The 27925-nt window shown below is 42.6% G+C and overlaps 1 protein-coding gene across 3 annotated transcripts in view; it reads left to right on the top strand.

Moving 5' to 3' along the window:
- UBE2V1 (ubiquitin conjugating enzyme E2 V1) overlaps nucleotides 1–27925 on the top strand; it is a 35419-nt gene that overhangs the window by 1214 nt on the left and 6280 nt on the right. Inside the window, exons 2-4 of one of the 3 annotated variants that reach the window (XM_023184185.1) lie at nucleotides 4496–4553; nucleotides 6880–6994; nucleotides 17469–17617. In XM_023184185.1, the coding sequence (XP_023039953.1) occupies nucleotides 6976–6994; nucleotides 17469–17617 (168 nt within the window). In that variant the 5' untranslated portion in view covers nucleotides 4496–4553; nucleotides 6880–6975. Of the gene's footprint in view, nucleotides 1–4495; nucleotides 4554–6879; nucleotides 6995–17468; nucleotides 17808–27925 lie in introns of all 3 variants that reach the window. The other 2 variants (XM_023184184.1, XM_023184186.2) reach the window with 2 other exon arrangements.

Genomic DNA, 27925 nt, shown 5'->3' with positions numbered 1-27925 from the left:
GCACCCTCGGGTGCCTGGCAGTGAAGTTGGCCAAAGAGGTTCTCTCAGATGGGGTGAAGATGGGTTACCTCTGATGGAGGAAGCAAACAGGACCACAGTGTTCCCCACTGTGGGGCTGCAGGGACACCAACCTGAGTACGGCAGTCATTCGGGTATTTAAGGCCACAGCAGGGGCAGTGTTGGGAAGGAATTGGTGATCCATGAGAAATAGGGTGAGGGAAATTCTTTAGAGTGTTGCTCCTCTGCGGTCTCAAGGAGCCATACTTGTCTGATGGTTGGGGTGGGAATAAAAGAAATTGAATATGGGGGATCTGACTGAAGTGACCCACCAGAAGCTGCTGCCTTTTGCATTTAAAACAGTGGGGTCTTCTTGCAGCATAGCGGAGACCATGAATCCTTTTACTCGATTTTGGTTTCAGCTGGAACAGTGCTGAGTCAATTCATTTACCAAGACGCTGCCCCAGGCACTCCCAGAAGAGAGATTCTGAGTCAGGCCAGACTGCTGGGGGAAACTTCTCACCAGAATAACACTCGTACCAGGTCGTAATGAACCAAGGGGCCCAGTGTGCTGGCGGTAGCCAGCAATAAGGTGCTGTTGCAGCTCAGCCCTGCTTGCAGTCACTCGGTTGGCTACCTACAATCTGAGTTAACAGCTGCCTGATTCTAACTTCTGGAGACCCTGACAGTTAAAAAGTGAGTGCTTTGTAAATGGCTATGGTGATCAGATAAAATGTCAGCTGCTCTCTAGTGGAATACAAGAGCATTTGGCATGGTTTAGATAACATAGAACAGGTTTTGAGGTGCCCTAAAATGGACTTCCCAAAATTCTTTTTGTCTGTTTATTCAACAGATATTTACTGACGGCCTATTATGTCCCACTGTGGATAGCAAACAAAACGGACATAGTCTGTGTCCTTCAGGAGCTTCCATTCGAGTCAGGGAGAGAAGGCTGTTAAGGGGTAAATAAGACAATTTCAGATAGCAGTAAGTGCTATGGAGGAAATTGTGTGATATGGTAAAGAGTGTCTGGAGAGGTGGTCAGGGAAGGCTTCTCTGAGAAAGTGACATTTCAACTGAGGGAAATAATGGAAAGAGCCAACCCTACAGTGTCACAGGCAGGAGAGAGGGTAGACTGTGAGTGCAAAGGCCTTGTGGTGGGACTGAGCTTGGCATGTTGAAAGAACAGGATAAAAGGCCTTAGTGTGCAAGCAAGGCTTGTTAAAGAGATGAGTTGGAGAGACATGGCTTTGGATTTGACTTGGTGTGAGGGGAAGCCATCCAACAAGTATCTGGTATGAAGTAGGCATTCAGTAAATACTTGTTGAATGAATAAATAAGAGTCTTAAAAAGAGGAGTATGGCAAGATCTGACCTTCGTCCCTAGGCAGTGGAAAGAGTGCAGGGTGCTAAGCAGACCTTACTTGGGTTAAACTAAAATGAGTGTACAGGCCTCTCTGCTTTCTAACCCTGAGAAGTCTTCCAGGTGTGGTCAGGGCCCTGAGGCCTTCCTTAGTCAGGTTTAGAGTGAGGCTCTTGATTAATCTGTGCTTCTGGTTGCCAGGAAACAGCTGTGAAGCCTTTGAGTTCCTGTAAGGGCTGAACTTAGATTTTTATGGTCACTGCTTTTAGCATTTGGCTACACCGCCTTCCCACTTCCTTTGGTTCTGCAATGTGTGATATCTACATATGTTTTAGAGGGTGGAACTGTGAAAAGCCCACCACAGATCCTCAGAATCCCCATGTTATGACAGGTGACTTCCTCCTGCCTTGGCCAGGATTGCAGCACATCAAATAGTGACCCTTGGTTGCCAGGCCCTTCCTCTCACTTAGCAGCCCACGGGCTTCCCTGACATTTAATCAGAAAGTAAATGCCAGAGTAGTAAGCCCTGGTGGGGCATGATTTTAAATTTGCATACATCGGAGTGGCCTCATATGCACATTCAGCTTATAAAAACTTAACCATAAGGCTGGGCGCGGTGGCTCACGCCTGTAATCCCAGCACTTTGGGAGGCCGAGGCGGGTGGATCACAAGGTCAGGAGATCGAGACCATCCTGGCTAACACGGTGAAACCCCATCTCTACTAAAAATACAAAGAATTAGCCAGGTGTGGTGGCGGACGCCTGTAGTCCCAGCTACTCAGGAGGCTGAGGCAGGAGAATGGCGTGAACCCAGGAGGCGGAGCTTGCAGTGAGCCGAGATGGCGCCACTGCACTCCAGCCTGGGCGACCGAGCGAGACTCCGTCTCAAAACAAAAAAACAAAAAACTTAACCATGTGGGCAGCAGAGATTAGTCTTCCCTTCCATTCAAGGGTCTTCCCCAGAGAGAGCTGGAAATGGATGAAAACACACAGTCCCTTAGTTGTTCTCAGTTCCTGTGTGTCTCACTGTGTGAGCATCTTATGCCAATTGTAATTAAGTGCTTTTTTTACAACATGGGCCCTATATTCAAAGAACAGCCTCATATTGTGCTCAGCCAAAGAAATAGTAGCCTGGCCCAGTGATAGAGGGGAAACTGGCTTTGTTGGGCTAGTGCAAGCTTGTGTGTGTGTGTGTGTGGCGGAGTTTCGCCCTGTCACCTGGCTGGAGAGCAGAGGTGCAATCTTGGCTCACTGCAACCTCCGCTTCCCAGGTTAAAGCAATTCTCCTGCCTCAGCCTCCTGAGTAGCTGGGATCACAGGTACACACCACCACGCCCGGCTAATTTTTGTATTTTTAGTAGAGTTGGGGTTTCTCCATGTTGGTCAGGCTGGTCTCGAACTCTTGACCTCATGATCTGCCCTCCTCAGCCTCCCAAAGTGCTGGGATTACAGGCATGAGCCACCGTGCCGGGCCGCCAGCTATTATTTTCTTAAGAGATTACCAAGGTTAATTTTGATGATCATGATTTTCCCCCTTCACATTAACTTAAAACCACTATATTTCCACCACCACATTCTCTTTTCTCTTCATATCTCTGTCCCTCCCACCTCCCCCCAAATTGTAGCTCTGCAGAAATTTGGTAAAAGTAGAATACAAAATGTGAAGTCAGGAATCCTCTGCTTAATTTTGAAGGGGCACAATGAAGTTCAGAGCAGCACATTTGGCAAAGTAAATATTTGAATATTATTACTGTTATATTGTTGATAGTGCTTTAGAGTGTCCCATGGACTTTGACTCACCTGTGATGTTGTCTCATCTAACTCTCCACAGCCTGGTCACCAGCCAGAGGCAGTATCCATCCACATTACTGAGGGAGGAGCCAAAAGCCAAGGGAGACTGGTGATGCTCAGACTACAGCCCAGGCATTTTTATCTCCCGTTACCTCCCCAGCCTGCTCCAGTACCTTAGGAAGGAGAAGAAAAAGGCATGGATTTAGGGATATGTTCTTCCTAGGTCTTGGAATGTTTAATCTTGGAGAGAGAAAGGGCTTTAGGAAGAAATGTCTGCTGCTACCCATTTCAGGAACTCTTTTTATAGCATCTCTGGCCACTGTTTGTCCTCTTCTGGGTTATGTGCTGTCCAAGGAGAGTGAGGTCCTTTTTTAAGGAAGCTCTTGCTTATATTTTATACTGAATAACTTACATGGCATGTACAAAGTAGTTCCTCATCCTTATTTACATGCAAGCCATCAAACTTCTTTTTAAGTTGCACTCCTAGGGTTAACTAACTGCTAGACACTGTATTAACTACATTATCTCACTTGTCACAGCAGACCATTGTGAAGGGCTGTATTGATTGTGAAGGTGAGGAAACAGGCCAGGAGAGGAGTGACTAGCCTGAGGTGCAGAGCCTGGGTGCTCTGGGACGGTGTTGCTTCAGGACACGTGCTCTTGGCCAGGATGATCGTTCTTCCAGCCCCCATTTCCTATTCTCTGAGGTAGGCCTGCAAGCATCTTCAGCCATTGGCATGTCTGTTGTTGTTTCTGCCTTGGCTGTTTAGCTTATTCATGGGTAGATAGCAATGGCCTCTCAAGTAGTAGTCTTTCCTCATCTTCACATCCACCCTGTCACAAGTCCAGTAGGTATAACCCCAAACTAAATGCCAAATCCTCCTTTCTGTCTCCACTTTTGTCATCCTAGTCTAACCAGAACCATCTTTCTCTTGCCTGGAAGATGGAAAAAGCCTCTTGCTTTCAGTCTTGGCCTTTCCACTTTCTATACAGGAGACAGAATGATCTTTCACAGACATAAAACAGAAACTGCCACTCCCCTTCAGAAAGCCCTTCCCACTGCTCTTATTACTGAATAACCCATCCCTTTTCCATGGCCCACAAGGCCCTGCCGCCGTGACTTAATGTGATATCATATATACCTCTGATCTTGCTGTGTCCCCAGATCTTCATGCGCCTGACTGCTGTTCTTCAGTTCACAGCTACCCAGAAAGGCCATCCCTGAGCACTCCATTCAATATAGTTTTTTAGTCATTGTCACAGCTTCTTGTTTTGCTGTTTCTTTAAAGCACTTAACCTTACCTGAAGTGTTGTTTTGTTGCATATTTTCTGTGCCTTTTCACTAGGGCAAGATTCTGTCCCATCTGCTGTGTCCCTAGCACGAGCACAGTTCTGGACCAAATAGTAAGTACTCAGTAAATATTTGTGAATGTTGCAGTGAGTTAATTCAGGATCTCTTTGATGTAGCCAAATGGATACATTTGACAATTTGCGGAGAAACAATGTATCTGATAGGGCAGAAGCAAAAGTGGCTATTCAGCCTTTCAAAAAACTAAACCTCTTATTCTTGTTTGGTGGTATTTATAGAGGTACTTGATCATAGAATTAACCATCCTTCTCCCCTTCTCCAGTTGTCCTGACTCATTTCCCACATCTTGTTTCCCCCCTTGTCAAAGAAAATCTGATGCTTGGCCTTGGTCACTGACCCTAGCAGCAGAAGAGCACAAGGTCTTGTATTCTGTCACCAGCTGTTGTCACATCATTGGACTGTAAAGAATGACACATTGCTACTAATTCTTCCCCTAGAATTCCCCTAGAGCAATGTGTCCCAAACTAGTATACCTCAGAGTCACCTGGAGGGCTTGTCAAATTCTTAGGCCCACCCTCGGAGTTTCAGATTCAGGAATTCTGGGCTGGGGGCCTGAGAATGTACATTTCTAGCAAATTCGCAGATGAGGTCCAGGCTGCAGGTCTGAGGACTAACTTGGAGAACCATTGCTCTAGAGAAGGAGAAAAAAAGATCTCCTGGGCAGGCTAACTAGACAGCCAGACTACACTTGGCCGGTTGCTCAGAAATAAAAGTTACTTGATTTTGGCTTTATGTCCAGTTTTCAGGGACGTTGAATCCCAGTGCATCACCGTCTATACCTCCTCATTTTCTGAAGTGGGAGCAGCATCAGATTCCTAGCTCAGTTCACTGTCTTCCCTGAATGGGCAACCAAACCATTTTTATCTAGCAGCTTTCTTTTCAGGAAAAACCTCTGAGGTTCTACTTTTTTTTTTTTTTTTTTTTTTTTTTTGAGACAGAGTTTTGCTCTTCTTGCCCAGGCTGGAGCACAATGGTGCAATCTTGGCTCACCGCAACCTCTGCCTCCTAGGTTCAAGCGATTTTCCTGCCTCAGCCTCCTGAGTGGTTGGGATTACAGACATGTCCCGCACACCTGGCTAATTTTGTATTTTTAGTAGAGACAGGATTTCTCCATGTTGGTCAGGCTATTCTCGAACTCCTGGCCTCAGGTGATCCACCCACCTCGGCCTCCCAAAGTGTTGGGGTTACAGGTGTGAGCCACCACGCCCAGCCAGTTCTACCATTTTAATTCAAGACCTAGGCCAGGGTTTCCAAGATTGACATGCTGGGATAGCTGCTCCTTGGTGGCCATGATTTTTCCAAAAGATGTTTAAAAGAACTTCAGAATCCTTTTTGTGCCACAAATATTTTAATATGTTGCTGTGTTTCAGATTACTACATTAAATGTTTTACTATGACATGGTATAAAGCTTTATCAACTATTCATGCTTTTTAAACCTGGTTGCCATATTTTCTTTGCAATATCCTGCAACTGCTGACTTTTAAGTTTATATTTTGCTAAGAGAATAACCGGCTGACTTTTGATACTGACACAGATCCAGGAAAAAGCCTTCTGGAAAGAATACTTCTGAAATAATAGGAACAAATATTTTCTTCAAAAAGTCTTGGATTACTATGATATTTTAGCACCTTGATGAAGTTTTCTTAACATTTTCATAGTTCACTTTTTAATAGTCACAGTCTGTTTGATTATACTTATCATTAGCTATTGATTTTCCTAGTGTACCTCCTAGCTATTATAGAGCCTGTAGTTCTCTTGGTTTTCCAAGATTGTAAGAGTCCTTTTTTTTTTTTTTTTTTTTTTTGAAGAGTCTCTGTTGCCCAGGCTGGAGTACAGTGGCATGATCTCAGCTCACTGAAACCTCCACCTCCTGGGTTCAAGTAATTCTCGTGCCTCAGTCTCCCAAATAGCTGGGATTACAGGCATGTACCACCACAACTGGCTAATTTTTGTATTTTTAATAGAGCTGGGGTTTCACCATGTTGGCCAGATTGGTCTCAAACTCCTGACCTCAGGTGATCCACCCACCTCGGCCTCTCAAAGTGCTGAGATTACAGGTGTGAGCCACCGCACCTGGCCTATAAGAGTCCATTTTTTTTATCTTCCATATAGTCACTTGATGCTGTTTCTCCAGCTGCCTTTTTGGTGTCAGATTGACAGAGAAATATTGGGAATCTTAAAATTTATGTTGATTCAATTGATTAAAGTGCTAGAGGACCAAAACATATGTTAGAGTATTCTTGGGTTTTCTCATCTGTTATGCTTCTGTTCTTTGGCATATGTAGGTTTAATTTTTTAATATATTCATTAAAATGTTTTGTTTAATATACCATGATTTTTAATTTAAACTCTCTATTTAGAATAGGATAAGCTTTTCACTTGTCACTGATACATCCTGAAGTCTGCAGGATCTCTGAATTCCAACAATATTTGGACTTATGTCCCTGGAGTAGACCATGAAGTTCTATAACTACGGTATGGTTAGGCCATTTGTAATTAAATGCTCTTTTGTTTTGTAGAAAATATTGATGTATTTGTATGCAGTTTTTAAATGGTTTGAAATATTAGTAACTTGCTTTCATACATATTTTATGAAACAAAGTTCATTTTATAGTGAAGAATTCTTTCAGTTGTGTGGTTTGGGTGAGAAACCAGTTTTCCCTCATTTAAAAAAAATTGTAAGTTTCCCTAAAATTCTCATTCATTAAAAACAAAACTAGGTGGGGCACGGTGGATCACGCCTGTAATTCCAGCACTTTGGGAGGCTGAGGCAGGTGGATCACTTGAGCTCAGGAGTTTGAGACCAGCCTGGCCAACATGGTGAAACCCCGTCTCTACTAAACATATGAGAATTAGCTGGGCATGGTGGTGCGTGTCTATAATCCCAGCTACTTGGGAGGTTGAGGCAGGAGAATCACTTGAACCCGGAAGGTGGAGGTTGAAGTGAGCTGAGATCACGCCATTGTACTCCAACCTGGGTGACAGAGCAAGACTCCATCTGTAAAAATAAATAAAAATAAAAATAGTTACCAAATTTTACTTCTCTCAAAATAAAAAACCAATGTCAATTATATGGCAACATTGTCCAATATTTTGGACCCAGTAGGTTAGAGTTTACAGTAGGAAATACTGCCATTTCTTTTTTTGTTTTTTTTTTTGTTTGTTTTTGAGGCAGAGTCTCGCCCTGTTGCCAGGCTGGAGTGCAATGGCACGATCTCAGCTCACTGTAACCTGTCTCCCAGGTTCAAGCAATTCTCCTGCCTCAGCCTCTCTAGTAGCTGGGATTACAGGCGCCCACCACCACACCCAGCTAATTTTTGTATTTTTAGTAGAGACCGAGTTTCACCATGTTGGCCAGGATGATCTCCTGACCTTGTGATCCACCCGTCTCGGCATCCCAAAGTGCTGGGATTACAGGCGTGAGCCACCACACCTGGCCTGATATTGCCATTTCTTCAAGCAGAAAACATTTATTGATATTGAGTATCATTATATGCCAGACAGCATACCAGATTCTGGGGAGGCGGCATTGAATGAGTCACAGCTCTGACTTGAGAAACTTAGAGAGTGAGTCAGACAATAAAAAAGGAAGAAAATAAAATGTAAAGAAAAAGTACCACACAGGCCTGTGTGGCAGTAAAGGTGTATGGGACTGGGGGCTCTGAGAGGGCCTCTCCTGACCATCTGGTTTCTAATTAAGCTTTATAGCTTTTAAAATTACTATATTCAGGCCGGGCGTGATGGCTGATGCCTGTAATCCTAGCACCTTGGGAGGCCGAGGCTGGTGGATCACCTGAGGCCAGGAGTTCGAGACCAGTCTAGCCAACATGGTAAAACCCCGTCTCTACTGAAAATGCAAACGTTAGCTGGCTGTGGTGGTGGGTGCCTGTAATCCCAGCTACTTGGGAGGCTGAGGTGCAAGAAACACTTCAACCCAGGAGACTGAGGTTGCAGTGAGCCAAAATCACACCACTGTACTCCATTCTGGGTGACAGAGTGAGACTCCGCCTCTTAATATATGACTGTTCTTGGGCTTTAAAATTCATACTAAGCCCCTTTGATAATCCTTATCATGTTAGACTCCCAGATAATGATACTGTGAATGTTTCTCTCTTGTATTTTCAAGAATAAACCAGCATTAGAATTTTGTGACATTGAGCATTGTTCATTCTGAAATACTATTCCTAGCTAATACCTAGTCATTCATTAATTCTTTCAATAAGTATTTGGGTGCTTACTCTAGAGGGCAAAGCACCCTGAGACATTGGAGATTCAGCAGTGAACAAAACAGATGAAGTTGTACTCTCATGGAGCTTAAGTTCAGATGGGAGACAGACAAGAAACAACCAATAAAGTGGAAATGAATATATTTACAATGTCGAGTGGCAGTGAGTACTATGAAGAAAAATAAGGCAAGATAAGGGAATGGACAGTTAGACCCTTGAATGAGGACGAGGGAACCAGTCAGCCATTCCCAGCTCTGGCACAGAGAATTCTAGGGTGAGGGACTCACAAATGCAAAGGCAGGAAGTAAGGATGCCTCTTCAGAAACTTAGAGAAGGACTGGTGTGGCTGGAGGAGGATGGGGGAGCCAGGTGGAGTGGCACAAAATGATGTTGGCGAAGCAGGTGGGGCTCTGTTGGCCAGGTGACAAGTTTGGCTGGATTGCAGGTGCAACAGAAGGCCAAGAGTAGGCTTCCGGTAGGAGAACGAGGGCAGCTATTTTACCTTTAAGAGGATCATCAGCCAAGCACGGTGGCTCAAGCCTGTAATCCTAGCACTTTGGGAGGCTGAGGTGGGCGGATCACCTGAGAGGTTGGAAGTTCAAGACCAGCCTGACCAACATGGAGAAACCCCGTCTCTCCTAAAAATACAAAATTAGTCAGGCGTGGTAGTGCATACCTGTAATCCCAGCTACTTGGGAGGCTGAGGCAGGAGAACCGCTTTGTACTCAGGAGGCTGAGGCAGGAGAGTCACTTGAACCCGGGAGGTGGAAGTTTTGGTGAGCCAAGATCGTGCCATTGCACTCCAGCCTGGGCAACAAGAGTGAAATACCATCTCAAAAAAAAAAAAAAAGAGGATCGTCATGGAGAATAGACTGTCAGTATAGCCTGGTGGATGAAGAAGCCAGTTAGGAGGCTGAGGTGGCATGGATGACAGTGATAGCAGTGGAGATGGTGAAAATAACCAGGTGTTGGATAGCTTTGGAAATGGGTTAGATATGGGATATAAGGGAAAGACTTCTTGTCATGACTCCAAGATTTTTGGCCAGAACAGTATTTATGCCATATACTGAGCTTAAAAGGAGTGGGTAGTTTTTGTTTTTTGAGGAACAGTGCATGGGAATTCTGTTTTGGAGGTGTTTTAAGTGTGAGAGGCCTATTAGGCATCTAAATGGAGATGTCTAAGAGGCAGTTAATTGGAAATATAAATTGGAGAGTTGTCAGTTTACTCGAAGCCTTGGTTTAGGTAAAATTGCTTGGAAGAATGGAGCAGACAGAAGACCTCAAAGGTGGACTGTGCCCTGAGTCCTGGCAGCCAGAGTCCGGAGGTCCAGGAGGTGAGGCAGAGCAGCCAGTGAGAAGAGAAGCGGAGCTCAGAGAAGCAAGAAAAAAAGAGGGAGTGATTAGATGCTGCCCAAAACTCCAGTTATAGGGTGGGAGCTGAGAACTGACCATGGGATTTGGCTGTGGGATTTAGAGGGTGCTCCTTGGTGCCCCTGAGTGACTAGGTGGAATAGCATGATTGGAATAGGTGCAGGTAAGGTGAAGAATCTAGACCACGAGTCTAGACAGCTGTTTTTCAGTTTTTTTGCTACTAAGGAACAAAGAAATTAGATGGTAGCTGGAGGGGGATATAGGGTCAAGTGAGGGTTTTTGGTTTTGTTTTGTCATGGATAATACAGTCTGCTGATGGAGATGATTCAGCAGCAAGCTTACTGTGTGCCAGGTATTATACAAAGTGCTTTCCAGACCTTACCTCATGTATTCTCCCTTGCCACCTGTGGAGCAGGCGTGCCGTGATCCCTGCTTTACCTTGCTCAGGCACAAAGCTAGATTGCTAGAAAGTTGTGGAGACAGAACTTGATCCTAGGTCTGTGCTCTTAATCCTCCGCTAAGAGATTATGGAATGTTCTCTAAAATATATTCTACTTCTTACTTGTGGGAGGTCATATATCCATTACCCTGACATGCCTTTTAAAAACAGAGTGCTAGACCAGGCATCCTTATGTTAGTGATTCTGGGTCATGACACCCCAGGATCATTGGTGAGAGTACAGTGAGCATACAAGGACACATAAAAGGTCACTTTTGTGTTTGTTTTTTAGAAAATGAGGTTTGCCGACCTTTTGTCCTTTTTTGTTTAATTTTAAAAATTTTCAACAAGTATTTATCTGAAGTACTGCATACAGGCCAGTTTTTGTTGTTGTTGTTGTTCTGTTGTTTTGTTTTTCGAACTACCACCACAGTCATACAAATGAATGGGAGCTGCTGAATTAATTACCCTATCTTCTACATCTCTTCTACTTTCCATCATGCAGGCCTGTGAGAAGTTTGATGCCACATGTTCGGTCACAGTATTTGCTCTAGGCAAATACTTCTGGCTCTATATCCTGAGACATTAGCAGTAGCATACCCCAAAGCTGATCATTACCTAGGAGGCTTGGATGTGCCTTCTCTCTTGCCCTACTCCGAGCCTTTTGCAGCTCCCTGCTATTACCCTTAAGGTAAAGTGCAGTAGTAACATGGCTCCAACCTCTTCATCTTTTGTCAAATTTCAAAGAAGTCTATGACCTCTCAAAGGCTAAGTAACACTGTCCTCTGGTAGGTTCTGTTTCTCATATGTTCTGATAAGGTTTTATTTCATTGCCCTTTGTGTATATCTTGTTTCTACACTGACACCTTAGACTGCGTTAGGGAGACCCCAGTTTTTTATTTTGTTTATAGCCCCTAGATTGTCTAGCAAAGTGCTGGATAAGTGTTGGATAATTATCACACTGAGAGAAGGTGTGTGTGCATATATGTTACTGATAATTTATGTATAGGGAAATTTTGACAAGCAGGTAAAAAGCCTAGCAAACTTTTTTCATTGTAGTTCTGAAATGTGTAGGTTTTTTTTGTTTGTTTTGTTTTTTGTTTTTTTTGTTTTTTTTTGCTTATAAATGTGGAGTGAGTCCAGTTCTATACACGTTAAACATCATGAGCCCCAGAATGCTTCCTCACCAAGAGCTTTATGCTCTTAGCACAGTATAATTCAGTATACCAACTAACTTGGTGGCAACTTGCCACTTCTGTGTAAATGTCAAGAAAGAATAAATGAATACCCCATACTTCGTAAATTTTTGTAATTCATTATTTCTACTAGCTCTTCCCCAAACTTTGCTCTTAATCAATGTTTGAGTGAAAATTAAAGTTTATGGCTTTAAAGTATGAATTAAAAATTAACAATCTACTTTAGGAGCTTTCTAGTTTGTGGACTTAAATTCTTCAAGATTTAGTTGAATAAAGGTTTACAGAGTTCTTAACTGCCCAATGCCAGATAGCACAATGTTTTCCAGTCTTCACTTACCCTTCTGACAAAAGAAAGAGTTTTAAATATTCTCTGAGCTCATGATGGTCCATGAGCAGAATCTGGCCCATAGACATTTGGCCAGAGTTAAGGAGTAACTGTCCCCTTTAGATAGCACATGTGTTCTCCCCTCACCTCAGTTCTTCATATGCTCTCTTGTTTTAAGCCAGACGTCAAGGTTATTTGCAAAACCATGCCATCTTCTCACTAATTTTCTTTTGTTCTTTGGAAAACATAGTTATTTAATAAAATTTATTATTTGTCTTGATATATAATGGTTTGTTGTGATTACTTTCAAATGAGTTAATAAATAATTTTAAGATTTCTCAGTTTTAATTTCTAATTTGGCAAATATAAATAGGTGTCATCCACATAAAGGTTCTTTGAGGTCTTCACCGGGCGTGGTGGCTCACACCTGTAACCCAGCACTTGGGAGGCCAAGGCAGGCAGATCACCTGAGGTCAAGAGTTCAAGACCAGCCTGGCCAACATGGTGAAACCTTGTCTCTATTAAAAATACAAAAATTATCTGGGCGTGGTGGTGCATAACTGTAATCCCAGCTACTTGGGAAGCTGAGGCAGGAGAATCGCTTGAACCCAGGAGGCGGAGGTTGCAGTGAGCTGAGATCGCGCCATTGCACTCCAGCCTAGGTGACAAGAGTGAGACATCGTTTCAAAACAAACAAACAAAAGGTTCTTTGAGGTCTTCAGTGATTTTTGAGAGTATAAAGCATTCTTGAAAGCAAAATGAGAACTGTTGTTCAAATGAAATAAATGTTTATTGTAATTGTTCAGTAGATAGCAGTTATTCTGATACTTATAGGTGTATCACAACTCCTAGTTGGAATACAGATAGATATCGGCCAGTCCAGAGTTTTTCATTTATTAAACTGTTTCTGGTGCTGGCTTTACATCTTGAGTCAGAATCAAATTGTCCTATAATGCAGGAACAAAAGAAAGCTGACCTTTCCCTCTGTGGATCTCAATTCCTATTCCAAATACTAGCCTAAAATAAATTGACCTGTTTCTTTGGTTCAGTTGTATATGTGGGCTTTGCACACTTGTTTATAAGTAATCGAATATCTAATCCAATGGAAATGTCTGTTGGAAGTATAGGGTTAATTACTAATATATTTTGCCCTACTTCACATGTAAAAATTAAATATCAGAAAAATATAACTTGAATTCACTGTTTTGAAACTAATAGCAACAAGCTTATGATATTTGAATGTTAGGATTTCCTAATCAGATCTGATTGTTAGGTGAAAAGGTAACCTTTCAGCCATAGAGATGTTCTTTGCTTAAATTTACAAGAGGAATAGTCCTACTATAAATAGTCCAGCTGACATTTAAATACCTGACATAAGAAACTAACACATTTTTTTTTGTCTTGCCAAAAAGAGCAACTCAAAATAGAGGTCATATGTATAATACAGCTTCCATTCAGTAATGAAAGGCTCAACTATAGAAGCTGTTATACCTGGCCATTTATTTGGCAGTCTTAACACTTTCATTTATTTATTTATTTATTTGTTTGTTTGTTTGTTTATTTTTGGAGATGGAAGTCTTGCTGTGTCACCCAGGCAGGAGTCCAGTGGCGTGATCTCAGCTCACTGAAACCTCCGCCTCCAGGGTTCAAGTGATTTTTCTGCCTCAACCTCCCAAGTAGCTGGGACTATAGGTGCGCACCACCACGCCTGGCTAATTTTTGTATTTTTAGTAGAGAGATTTCACCATACTGGCCAGACTGGTCTCGAACTCCTGAGCTTGTGATCTGCCCACCTCGGCCTCCCAAAGTGCTGGAATTACAGGCGTGAGCCACTATGCCCCATCTTTTTTTTTTTTTTTAAAGAGACAGGTTCTTGCTCTGTTGCCCAGGCTGGAGTGCAGTGGCATGATCATAGCTCACTGCAGACTTGACCTCCCAGGCTCAAGCAGTCCTCCTGTCTCAGTCTCCCAAGCAGCTGAGACTACAGGTGTGCACCACCACACCCAGCTAATGTATTTGTTTATTATTTCTTATTTATTTTTGTTTTTGAGACAGGGTCTCACTCTGTCGCCCAGGCTGGAGGGCAGTGGCGCAATCTCTCACCTCACTGCAACCTCCACCTCCCTGGCTCAAGTGACCCTCCCACTTCAGCCTCCTGAGTAACTAGGACTACAGGTGGGCACCACCATGCCCAGCCAATTTTTGTATTTTTTTGTAGAGATGAGAGTTCTCCATGTTGCCCAGGCTGGTCTTGAACTCGTGGCCTCAGACGACTGTCTTGGCTTCTCAAAGTGCTGGGATTGCAGGTGTGAGCCACCATACCAAGCTGACCAAATTTTAGTAACATTAAAAACATTGTCCACTAAAAGTTAGTCACTTAAGGAATGCTGTTAGGTGAGATTCCTCCTCAGAGAAGAACGTTTGATCCTTATTGAGATGAAGTGCTGGACAACCAAAGCCCTAAAGAAGCTGAGGGAGCTTGGCTTATGGATTCCTAGGGGAAGGAGCCTTCTGGACAGCAGGAATGACAGGCGCACAGGCCCTGAGTAGGTTCTTGTGTGGGATACAATTGAAATGGTTCCTAATTGGTTTTTTGTTATGCAAATAACATGGGATTGTTGTAAAAAATCAGGAAATAGAGAAAGTAGGGGGAATCATCCATAATTCTTTTACCCAGAGATAACTGTTAACATCTTGTTCTGTATCCTTACTAACTCTATAAAGCTTCTTAAGATGTCACTTATCAGCCGGGCATGGTGGCTCACGCCTGTAATCCCAGCACTTTGGGAGGCCGAGGCAGGCGAATCATGAGATCAGGAGATCGAGACCATCCTGGCTGTCATGGTGAAACCCCGTCTCTACTACAAAATAGAAAAAAATTAGCTGGACAGGGTGGCGGGCGCCTGTGGTCCCAACTACTCGGGAGGCTGAGGCAGGAGAATGGTGTGAACCCAGGAGGCGGAGCTTGCAGTGAGCCATCGCGCCACTGCACTCCAGCCTGGGCGACAGAGCGAGACTCCGTCTCAAAGAAAAAAAAAAAAAAAAAGATGTCACTTCTCATCTGTATGGGTTTGCTAGTGCTGTCATAACAAAATCCCATAGACTGGGTGGGGGCTTAAACAACAAATTTCTCACAGCTCTGGAGACCAGAAGCCCAGGATCAAGTTGCAGCAGGTTTTGTCACATTCTGAGGTACTGGGAGTTAGGACTTCAGTACATAAATTTGAGGGAAACACAGTTCAGCCGTAACACCATCTGTGAACAAGTCTCAGTCATTAGCCTTCCTATCAATATGATTTTGTGTTCTTTTGATCTTCATTTTTGTTAGTGTAGGCTTATAAATTAACCAGTAGTAAGGCAGTGACTTTTCCCCCCTAGCCTAATTAGGATCATTAAAGATTTAGATTGAACCCTTTCTGAACAACAGTTGTGTTGTCTGACTTTTTGCCTGTAATGTCACCACTGTCTTTCAGTTTTATGTTTGCTAGAGAAGACTTAGTCCTGTGTAGCTGAATAATCCAGTTGGCTGCTGTGCAGATGAAAATGCCAGTGTTTTCCAAACAAGCAGTTCAAGTATGCTTGTAGGTTTTGCTGTTTCCTTTCAAATACCATATGTAGTATTATTTAACTTTTTTTTTGTAATCAACTGACTCTTTTGCTTACATTTTTTTTAAAGGAAACTTTTAACCATTGTTATGGATGGGAAGTTAGCATATTACTTACCCTAAATAAATTATTCTTAAACATAAATACATGATTGTAAAACGAAGTGTTCAATCACATACCACCTAAAGTCCTCTAATGTACCACTACAACTCCGTCCTTCAGTTGCTTGGACCAAAAACCCAGGAGCTGTAGTTGACTCTTGTCTCTCATACCTCACAGGCAACCTGATAGCAAATCTCCACAGCTCAGACCTCTTAAATGCCTAGAATTACGCCTCTCCTCACTACTTTCCTGCTATCACCGTGGTCCAAGCCGGTATTACCTTTTGCTAGGACTATTGCAGTATCCCCCTAGCTGTTTCTGCTCTTGCTCCCTTCACTCTCGTCCTCACACAGTCACACAGCAGTCTGAGGGACAGATCATGTCACGCAGTAACAATTGGCATCCTTAATCTCCTCTTGCTCTCTCATCCCTCACTTGGTTTAAGCTAAATTGGCCTCCTTGCTGTCCTTTGACACCTTAAGCAAGCCTCTATTTTAGGGCCTTTGCACTTGTTTGCTCTTTATCAAAGACTTTCCCCTCAGCTATCCATAAATCATGCCCTGTCACCTTCTTCAGGTCTTTAGTTATGACACCTGATTGCAATAACACTTTTCCTCGATCCTTCCACTTGAAAGTATTGCCCCTCCCCTATTACTCCCTGCTCCAGAACAGCAGAATCTGTCAGTATAATTTACATATTGATTTTTGTCCATTATATGTCTCCTACTAGAATGTAAGCTGCAGGCATTTTTGTTTTATTCACTGCTTGTTCTTCAGTGCTTAGAAAAGTGCCTGATGTATAATAGGTGCTCAAATATTTATTCCAATTAAATTAATGGCATGTGTCCTACACTTTGGGAAATGCGTATACTGGCAACACCTCCCACAATTTGGGGTCCCTCAAGTGAGCCTCTCTTCACAGTCACATGGTTAGTCCTATTTGTCTCTTGAGAGTCTGGCCAATGTTCTGTTCTGGAAGACACCTAGAAATGGCTCAAGTCTCAGCCTGAACCCGGTACTGTGTCTTGAACCTGTGAGATGTTTTCATGTGTTGCTTTCAAGAGCTACTTGCCAGGCTTTCGGATTTTTGGGAAAAAATTAGAGAGCCAGCTATTCCCTTTTAGCTTTTTTGTAAGTTAAAAGAGAAACTATCGTTTAAATAACTGAAAAGCAATAGAACATTTTATCCTTGGTGCCTTCAGTTGACTCTTAGTTGATTAAGAGGACACCATTTTTATTTGCCATATCCATGGCGACTATTCCTCCTAAAGGTTGTTTGAGAGTCATGCCAACAAATAAGCAGTCTCAGCCTCTTGTCTTCCAAGGTACTTTTGTTAGCACTTGGTATTGATGGTTTTCATCTCACACTAGTTAACCCCAATTCATCAACATTTACACATGTAAGCCCCTTATAAGGTTTGTCTGAGGGGTGGGGGTGGGTTGTCTAAGTTTGGTTATCTAGCCCTAGTCACTGCACCTGTCAGAGAACCATGTGCCCCTTCCCTCTGGTTGTGCTGGTTGATACTGATAGCTTTATAAGTGGCAAGTTTGAGGTGTGATAACTTCCCATGATTTTTTGCATGTTAGCATCTTTATTCCCAGGGAGCGATAATGAGCAGTTAGCTCTAGGCTTACAAGTTCCCCTGGAGTTGCTGGTATCTTGAATTTCTTTCCATTTATTTTAGGAGTAAAAGTCCCTCGCAATTTCCGACTGTTGGAAGAACTCGAAGAAGGCCAGAAAGGAGTAGGAGATGGCACAGTTAGCTGGGGTCTAGAAGATGACGAAGACATGACACTTACAAGATGGACAGGGATGATAATTGGGCCTCCAAGAGTAAGCGTCGAGCTACGGCTATAAATGTCAATGTCTTAAATTCACTGTGCCTCCTTTTAGAAAAATCCTAGCCTTATCACGGAAAAAAAGCTCACCAATGGTATATTTTCTGAAATGTGGCTATTCTTTTTTGACCAGTTTCAGTTTATATATTTGAACCTCCTCTGATGCTGTTTAACCCCTCTAAATGGTAAGCAAAAACCTGTTTAGACTCATAGTGTGAATTTATATGACAATGTAGACAGTGAGGTATGAGGTCATTGCACCCTCAGATGTCATTCCAAACGATCTCTGGACTAACCAAATAACTAGGCCCTAGGTATAGCCAGCATTCCTGAAGCTAGTCTCCAAATGAACTCTGGGAAGCCTTCCCAGTTGTTGTTTTTCTTCACTGTCTCCCAGGTCTGCCATGCACCTGTATCCTAATGCCAGCCTGTCAGCTCATGGTCTGTTCCAGGCACTGCTAGACCCGGAGGCCTTTGCAAAGAAGACCAAGACAATGAGGATGGGGAAAAGTGGCCTCTTTCAGAACTTCCTGATTTGTGAGAGTTCCCAGTCTTCGTAATGCCAGCCAACCATTTTTCGAGGACACATAGTAAACCCTCAGGAAATGTCTCTTAACTCTCACAAAACCCTGTTGTTAGGTACAATTGCATTCCATTTTACAGATGAGGAGACAGACTCAGAGGAGTCAAGTCTTGCCCAAAGTCACATAGCTGGTAACCCCCAAATCAGATCTGACTCCAGAGCCTGTGCTTTTAACCACTGTGCCCTGGTGTCTCCCTTTTGTTTACATTTTGAGTTTTCATCTGTTACCATTATAGAAGATACTGATCAAGTAGTAACTTGATGTAGGAGTCAAGAAACCGATTTCCATACTGTGACACACACTTCAGACAAGCAGTGAGAGCTTCTGCCTGAATGTAGCAAGACCTGTCCTGTGTCTGCTTGTGTTTAAGGATGATGATGACATTCATTCGTTTGATTGTGTACAGGACTTTGCACTAGCACTGTGGGAGCAGAAAGACATGCAGGGCGTGGCCCCAGCTGGAACAGGGACAAGTGACTGTTCATTAAGTGTTAGGACACTAATGCTCATCTCAGATGGTCATCAACACTCATGGTGAATGATTGGCTTTACCATTTAATGTTGCTTCTTAAGTTATTTTGTGACCCTGTAGTTTTGTGGAGTTTTAAAAATATATACATTCGATCTGTTTTTACTCACTTCTTTATCCTTTTTTTCTATGAAAACTAGAATGTTCTGTGTCTGCTAAATACTGGGGAAAACCCAATCTAGAAATCCTGTTTCTCCATGGAGATAATTTTCTTTACTGTCTCTGAAGGTCCATCATATGCTGACGTCTTCTTCACTGCATGTCTTCTCTTCCTAAGAATGATTTTGGTTTCTTGAGGATGAAAACTGTGCTTCCCTCCTTACTTCCCAGAATACCTAGAAATGGGGTACTCAGTAGGTTTGCTAATCAACTTAATGATTTACAGGTTCTAAAATACTGAGAATTGAACCAGTATACAACATTGCGATACACTAAATACCACTGAATTGTACACTTTCAAAAAAACACACAAAACAACGAATCAGTTAAGTTCTGCTGAAAATATTCTATCCACCTGAAACAGCTTGGGCTACCCTGAATTTTAGTTTATCTCTTTCCAAAAGAGGCTTTGGAAGTTGTAATGAGTAGCTATGGTATGCTAGGTGTCCTCCATATATATATATATATATATTTTTTTTTTTTTTTTTTGAGACGGAGTCTTGCTCTGTTGCCAGGCTGGAGTGCAGTGGCGCAATCTTGGCTCACTGCAACCTCCACCTCCCGGCTTCAAGCAATTCTCCTGCCTCAGCCTCCCGAGTAGCTGGGACTACAGGCGAGCGCCACCACGCCCAGGTAATTTTTGTACTTTTTAGTAGAGATGGGGTTTCACCATGTTTGCCAGGATGGTCTCGATCTCTTGACCTTGTGATCCGTCCGCCTCGGCCTCCCAAAGTGCTGGGATTACAGGTGTGAGCCACCATGCCAGGCCTCATGTATTTGTTTTTAGTAACAGCTTTATTGGGATAGAATTCACCCTTTTAAATGTACAGTTCAGTGTTCTTATATTCAGAGTTGTGCATCCGTCACTAATTTCAGAACATTTTCATAACCTCAAAAAGGAACCCCATACCCATCAGTAGGCACCTCCCATTCTCCCTCCCACATGCCCCATTTCCCATCTTTGACAATCATCAGTCTACTTTCTATTTCTAGCTCAATGAATTTGCCTTTTCTGAATATCTATTATAAATGGAATTCTACAGTATGTGGCCTTTTGTGACTGGCTTCGTTTACTCAGCATAATTTTTTCAAGGTTCAAGCATACTGTAGCATCTATCAATACTTTTATTATTCTTATGGCTGGATAATATTCCATTGTACAGATATGCCATATTTTGTTCATTTGTTGATGAACATTTGGGTTGTTTCTACCTTTTGGCTATCATAAATCATGCTGCTAGGAACGTTTATATTAGAGGTTTGTAAGTGGACATATAGTTTCTTTTTTTTTTTTTTTATCTACACCTGCTGGAATGGATGGACATAGTTTTTGTTTTTGGCTACCTAATTTTTCCTCCTTTGAAGATGGATATATATTAACATATATAATATAATTATATTTATATACATTATATAACATGTATATAATTTATAATAGTATATTTATAATTTATAACATAATTATATAACATATATAATATATTTATATTATATACAATTACATATATTACATATTAATTACACATATGTAAATATGTTAAATATATAATTGCATATAATATAAATATAATTGTATATAATATAATTATATATTTAAAGAAAAATCCTCCACGCCTGTATTATATAAAAAACATATGGCCGGGCGCGGTGGCTCAAGCCTGTAATCCCAGCACTTTGGGAGGCCGAGACGGGTGGATCACGAGGTCAGGAGATCGAGACCATCCTAGCTAACACGGTGAAATCCCGTCTCTACTAAAAAAAAAAAAAAAAATAAAACTAGCCGGGCAAAGTGGCAGGCGCCTGTAGTCCCAGCTACTTGGGAGGCTGAGGCAGGAGAATGGCGTAAACCCGGGAGGCGGAGCTTGCAGTGAGCTGAGATCCGGCCACTGCACTCCAGCCCCGGCTACAGAGCAAGACTCCGTCTCAAAAAAAAAAACACATATGATATAATATATAATACATGGTATATATAATATATCTTATCCATAACATATATAATATATAGCACACAATATATTATATAACATGTTATATATAACATAATATATATGATATATATTTATATATATGAATATATATATTTTTTTGAGTTGGAGTCTCCCTCTGTCTCCCAGGTTGGAGTGCAGTGGCACAGTCTCAGCTCACTGCAGCCTCTGCCTCCTGGGTTCAAGCAATTATCTGCCTCAGCCTCCCAAGCAGCTGGGATTACAGGTGCCTGCCACCATGCCCAGTTAATTTTGTATTTTTAGTAGAGACGGGGTTTTGCCATCTTAGCCAGGCTGGTCTTGAACTCCTGACCTCATGATCCACCTACCTCGGCCTCCCAAAGTGCTAGGATTATAGGCATGAGCCACCGCGCCCTGCCGGAGATACAGATTTTGAATTCCCCTGGGTGTATACCTAGGAGTGGAATTGCTGGATCATATGGTAACTGTGTTTAACATTTGGAGGAAATGCCAAACTGTTTCCCAAAGCGACTGCGCCATTTTACATTCCTACTAGCAGTGCCTGAGAGTTCCCATTTCTCAACATTCTCACCAGTACTTGTTACTGTCTTTTGACCCCTTTAGTTTTTATTATCCTGGTTCCCCAAGGTTAGAAACTAAGTCATAAAAGGAACTATCTGCATGTAGATGCTTCCTGTGACCAATCTTTTATGATTAACACATGAGCTGTTTGCTATATAACTCGAATATTTACATAATTATTACAGCATCTAAATAGAGCACTTGAGTAACTCATCTCCCTATTATATTTTTGTTTTTGTTTTACTCAAAAGAATGTTTTCCATCAGAATTTCAAAGTTTGTACCGTATGATCCAGGAATTCTTCTAGGAATTTACTTTCCAGCTTCTCTTCAATGTATTGCCCAAAGGCAGTGTACAAAATTATTTCATGCAGCATTGTCAGTAGTAGCAAAATATTGGAAACAACATCATCTTTGAGTACACCATATTATTTCCTGTTTAGCTCTTGAACAATGAGACAGATTTATGTGTGCTGAAATGGAATGATCTCCATGATATTGTGAAAAAGTAAATGGAATGATCTCCATGATATTGTGAAAAAGTAAATTATAAAGCAGGAGACAGAGTATGCTGCAAGTTGGAGTCGGGGGCCATGGGGGCAGAGGAAGAGCTCGTGCATACACTGCTTCTGTGTGCTTAGAATACCTCTGGGAGAATGGAAAAGAAGGTGCTGACAGTGATTGTCTTCTTCAGAAGGGAGCTGGCTGGCTAGGGCTGGAGTGGAAAGGAAACTTACTTTTTACCATATACCCTTCTGTACTCTTTGAATGTTTTAGTCATGTATGTGTGCTGTTTGAATAGTGCCCCCACCTTTTTGTTTGTTTGTTTGTTTGTTTTTATTTAAAGAAAAGCAAATCCTGCAAGCCTAAAAACAAAGCTTCTGAGCCAACTACTCCTTGCATAATTCTGGCAAATGTCTGGCTGTCCATAGCATTAGACATGGTGTATTTCTACTTTGATCACAGAAGTACTAACAATAGTCAAGTTATATAGAGCAGGGTTTCTCAGCCTCGGCATATCAGGCTGGTTCTTTTCTTTGTCATGGGGGTGCTAGGTGTGTGCATTGTAGGCTGTTTAGCAGCATCCCTGGCCTCTACTCACTAGATGCCAGCAGTACCCCATCTCCATTGCAACAACCATAAATGTGTCTAGACAGTGCTTGATCCTCCCTTCCCCTTCCCAGCAGAGGGGCAAAAATTGCCCTCGTTGAGAAGCACTATTGTGCCTCTGGGGTTCTCCAAAATAGTGTTTTTTCTTTTTTTTTCTTTTTCTTTTTCTTTTTCTTTTTTTTTTGAGATGGAACCTTGCTCTGTTGCCCAGACTGGAGTGCAGTAGCGTGATCTCAGCTCGCTGCAATCTCTGCCTCCTAGGTTCGAGCCATTCTCCTGCCTCACCCTCCCTAGTAGCTGAGATTACAGGCACACACCACCACGCTTGGCTAATTTTTGTGTTTTTAGTAGAGACAGGTTTTTGCCGTGTTGGCCAGGCTGGTCTCAAACTCCTGACCTCAGGTGATCTGCCCACCTTGGTCTCCCAAAGTGCTGGGATTACAGGCGTGAGCCACGACACCCGGCCAAAATAGTGTTTTATGTGTGGGTTAGAGCCTGGATGTGTGTTTATACACATACTTACCCTGAAGTACTGGTACCCATGCTTCAGAGGAACTGAACATAATTACAGGGGTGTAGGAAGTAAAAAGAAAGTGATCTTTCTCTGATTCATTATGCTCACCATTGAGTGAAACTTAAGTTGGTTTGTGGTGTGTTTCTACCCATTTTTGCTGTGGGTGTGCAAATGTAAATATATATCTTTTTAAGAAAAATGAGATCTTCTTATGCATAATGTTTTACAACTTAATTTTTTTCACCTAATAGATGGTGGACATCTTTCTATATCAGTGCTTATTGACTGATCTCTTTTTTAAAAGCTTTGAGGCCGGGCGTGGTGGCTCACGCCTGTAATTCCAGCACTTTGGGAGGCCAAGGTGGGCAGATCACCTGAGGTCAGGAGTTCAAGACCAGCCTGGCCAATATGGCGAAACCCTGTCTCTACTAAAAAAGTATAAAAATTAGCTGGGTGTGGTGGCAGGTGCCTGACTCAGGAGGCTGAGGCAGGAGAATCACTTGAACCCAGGAGGTGGAAGTTGCAGTGAGCCGAGATTGCACCACAGCATTCCAGCCTGGGTGACAAGAGCAAGACTCCGTCTAAAAAAAAAAAAAAAAAAAAGGCCTTCAGTTATATATGACTAATTAATGAATATATTCTTGTAAATATTTTTTAACAACAAAAGCCCAGGCGTGGTGATTCACGCCTGTAATCCCAGCGCTTTGGGAGGCCGAGGCAGGTGAATCACTTGAGGTCAGGAGTTGAGACCAGCCTGGCCAACGTGTTGAAACCCCATCTCTACTAAAAATATAAAACTTAGCCAGGTATAGTGGCGTGCGCCTGTAGTCCCAGCTACTCGGGAGGCTGAGGAGGGAGAATTGCTTGAACCCAGGAGGCAGAGGTTTCAGTGGGCCAAGATCATACCACTGCACTCCAACCTGGGTGACAGAGCAAGACTCTTGTCTCAAAAAAAATTTTTTTTTTCCAACAATACAGAATATGTAGAATAAGAAGTTAACTTAGTCCCACTTTAACTCTGTGTCAGTCAGGAAAAGAGAAATCATACAAGGTAATTTTTTCCCCAGCTTTATTAAGGTATAATTGATAAAAACTATATATATCCAAGGTATACAATGTGATGATTTGATATACATTGTGTAATGATTACCACAACCAAATTAATCAACACCTCCATCACCACACGTAGCTACCTTGTGTGTCTGTCTGTGTCTGTGGTAAGGACACTTAAGATGTACTCTTTTACCAAATTTCAAGTAAACAATCAGTATTATTACCTGCAGTCACCATGCTTTACATTAGATTCCCAGAACTTACTCATAACTGAAAGTTTGTGCCCTTTGACCAGTATCTCCCCTTACACCCTGGTCCCTGTCAACCACTGTTCTGTTCTCTGCTTCTGTGAGTTCTACTTTTAGATTCCACATATAAGTGAGATCATACAGTTTTTGTCTTTCTGTGTCTGGCTTATTTCACTTAGCGTAATGTCCTTCAGGCTCATCCATGTTGTCAGGACTGGCAAGATTTCTTTTTGTCTTTTTTTTTTTTTTTTTTGAGACGAATTCTCGCACTGTTGCCTGGGCTGGAGTGCAGTGGCGCCATCTCGGCTCACTGCAGCCTCCGCCTCCCGGGTTCAAGTGATTCTCCAACTGGCAGGATTTCTTGTTTATGGCTGAATAATATTTCATTGTGTGATATATGCCATATTTTCTCTAGGACATTTAAGTTGTTTCCATATATTGGCTATTGTGAATAGCTGCAATGAGCGTGGAAGTGCAGATAATCTCTTTGAGATACTGATTTAATTTCCTTTGGATCTATACCCAATACTAGGCAACAGAGATAATTTAATATAGGAAGTTGATCAAATTTATGTTGGACTAAAAAATCAAAGATTGCACACCGTGAGAACACAGATACCGCTGCAGAAACAGTAACCACCCCCTGGGGTTGGGAGGCCAGGAGAGGAAGCTTGGGCTGTCAGAACCTGGCACTTGGGAAAAAGGTGCCCCCTCTGCTGCTGCTGGCACCCACGGGGCAAGGGCAAGGCTGGTTGGGGGAGTGCAAAAGACACTGAAGCCCAAAAGCAGCTCTTGCTGCCAAGGTGAGGGGCTCATACTGGGGTGATACCTAAAGGAACAGCAAGCAAATATGAAGGGGCAAATGCCTCCTCCTTTTTATTTTGTATTAGGATCATGTGGTTAATTTGACCATTCAGTCCTTAAGTCTGAGTGCCACCCAAATATTCTACAACCTAACTAGAGAAGTGAAAACTTAATCCTAGAGATGGGCCCTGTGCTTACTCAAAAGGATACCATGAGTGGTGGGAAGAGGGAGAGTGTCTGTACAAAGGATAATTGTGTCTCGTTGCTGTGCAGAGAGGTGCCTGCTGGTGCTGGTTAGGAAGCTCCACGCCTGCTTCTCTCCGCTTTACTTTGGATGCTGGGGCTGGGACTCTGCACACTACACTTTTCCTTTGTCAGCTGGCTTCCTCTTAAGGTTCCACCAGTCAGGGACACAAGAGAGAGCCTGAAAGGTATTGGGAAGGGAAAAGGGATTTGCTGTATCTTGTTTGCCTGTTTGTTCTGTCTGTACCACCCTGGTAACAGCCCTTCATCCTGGCATCAGCAGTGGGTTTCAGCCTCCAGCTTTTTGAGGACAGTCACAAAACCAGCCTCATCACATCCCACCAGGCCCCCTCCTTGGAGGTTCTAGCAGCAGCCAGGCACCACCCCCTCTTCAGAGATCTGAGTTCAGCTCTGCAGACCTCTTCCTTAGCCTCCAACCCTGGTAAACTCCAGCTTAGTCCCCACTCCTTTAAGAGTTTGCATCCTGCTTCATTTCGTTTATTACATCTGTGTTAGCTTAGATTCCCTTTTAGCATTTCCAGTCTACTGACGCCTGTTTAACCAATGTCTTATATTAAATTCTGTTATAAAACCTAGTGTGGAGTCTTTTTTCCTGACTTATCCCTAACTGCCATATCCCTACTCTTCTCCCCAGCAGTAACAGTGATTTGCATTCTAACATAGCATGTACCCACATTGTACATTAAACATAATTTGTATATAACTATGTAAGATTCAAACTGAATAGCAGGTGACTAGTTGACCTAATGTTTCCTTTTTGTATGTTTAGATTTTGTAATTTTCTTTGCATATTTTTGTAATTAATACCTTATTCCTTTTCTTGTATGTCTTTTTTTTTTTTTGGTAGGGTCTCATTCTGTCACCCAGGCTGGAGTGCAGTGACACTATCACAGCTCACTGCAGCCTTCACCTCCTGGGCTCAAGTAATCCTCCTGCCTCAGCCTCCCAAGTAGCCAAGACCACAGGCACACCACCACGCCTGGCTAATTTTTTTTACTTTTTGTAGAGACGAGGTCTCATTTTGTTGCCCAGGCTGGTCTCGAACTCCTGGGCTCACGCAGTTCTCCTGTCTTGGCCTCCCAAAGTGGTGAGATTACAGGCATGAGTCACTGTGCCTAGCCTAGCTCATACATTTTTAAAACAAATTTTATTTTCCAATACTTACAGGCTTATAGAAAGGTTGCAAAGGTGGTACTTCCTGTACTACCTTTTCCTTGTTGCCAGCATCTTATGTTAGTATGGTACCTTTGCCTTTGCCACAGCTAATAAACCAATGTTAATACATTATTATTAAGTAAAGTCCATACTTTATTCAGGTGTTCTTAAGTTTTTTTTTTTTTTTTTTTTTGAGACAGAGTCTTGCTCTGTCACCCAGGCTGGAGTGCTGTGGCCAGATCTCAGCTCACTGCAAGCTCCGCCTCCCGGGTTCGTGCCATTCTCCTGCCTCAGCCTCCCGGGTAGCTGGGACTACAGGCGCCGCCACCTCGCCCGGCTAGTTTTTTGTATTTTTTAGTAGAGACGGGGTTTCACCGTGTTAGCCAGGATGATCTCGATCTCCTGACCTTGTGATCCACCCGTTTCGGCCTCCCAAAGTGCTGGGATTACAGGCTTGAGCCACCGCGCCCGGCCTCTTAAGTTTTTACTTATGTCTGTTTTTTGTTCCAGAATCCCATCCAAGATGCCACATTACACTTAGTCGTCATATTTCTGGCTCCTCGTGACAATGACATTTCTCAGGTTTTTCTTGTTTTTGATGCCCTTGGCTGTTTTGAGGAGTACTGGTCAGATATTTTGTAGACTGTCTCTCTGTTGGAATTTGACTTTTTATTTTTTTTTTAATGATTAGACTGGGGTTACCTCATATATATACATTTGACCCAGGAAAAATTTGTAATCTCCAGGCTCTGGGCCTGTAGTGCCTAATGGATGAAGTAACCTGTGTGCACACAAATATACCCAGAATTGGAAGAAAGTGTAGGCCTGCTTCTATATGTTATACATATCCTACAATGTACTGTCAATACCCGGTACCGTGTTTTGCCAGTCTTTCATGTGAGTGTGTGTGTACCCAAGGAGTGTCCCTCGGCCTTTGAGAAGGCTACGAAGTCTCCGGGTTATATGAATATGCCATGTTCATATAGTCCCTTGCAAGTAGACATGTAGATTTTAGTTATTTTTGCTATTGCAGACAGTGCTTCACATTTTGTGCACAAGTATGTGTCTCTCTGAAGGAAATTGCTAGGAAGGGGCCTGCTGGTCTGAGCATGCTCATTTCACATGTTGGTGAGCACTGCCAAATGGCTCCACAAAGCATGAGCCATATCAACAAAGTGGAAAGTGTTCGTTTCATGATCAAATAATGAATCTTAAGAGCAGTATTTCTCACAGACACAGAATGTTCCAGCAATTCTTCAGGCACATTTCCTTTGCTGAAACGGTTTTAGCAGGTCCCTGGAGCACTCATGAACAAAATAAAAGAAAAAAAAACAGAAACCCTGTAACCCTGTTTTC

Source organism: Piliocolobus tephrosceles, chromosome 20 (genome assembly GCF_002776525.5).
Source record: "Piliocolobus tephrosceles isolate RC106 chromosome 20, ASM277652v3, whole genome shotgun sequence".
Lineage (NCBI taxonomy): Eukaryota > Metazoa > Chordata > Mammalia > Primates > Cercopithecidae > Piliocolobus > Piliocolobus tephrosceles.
The sequence above is the reverse complement of the archived record's forward strand: the minus strand, read 5'-3'. Positions and strand labels throughout refer to the sequence as shown.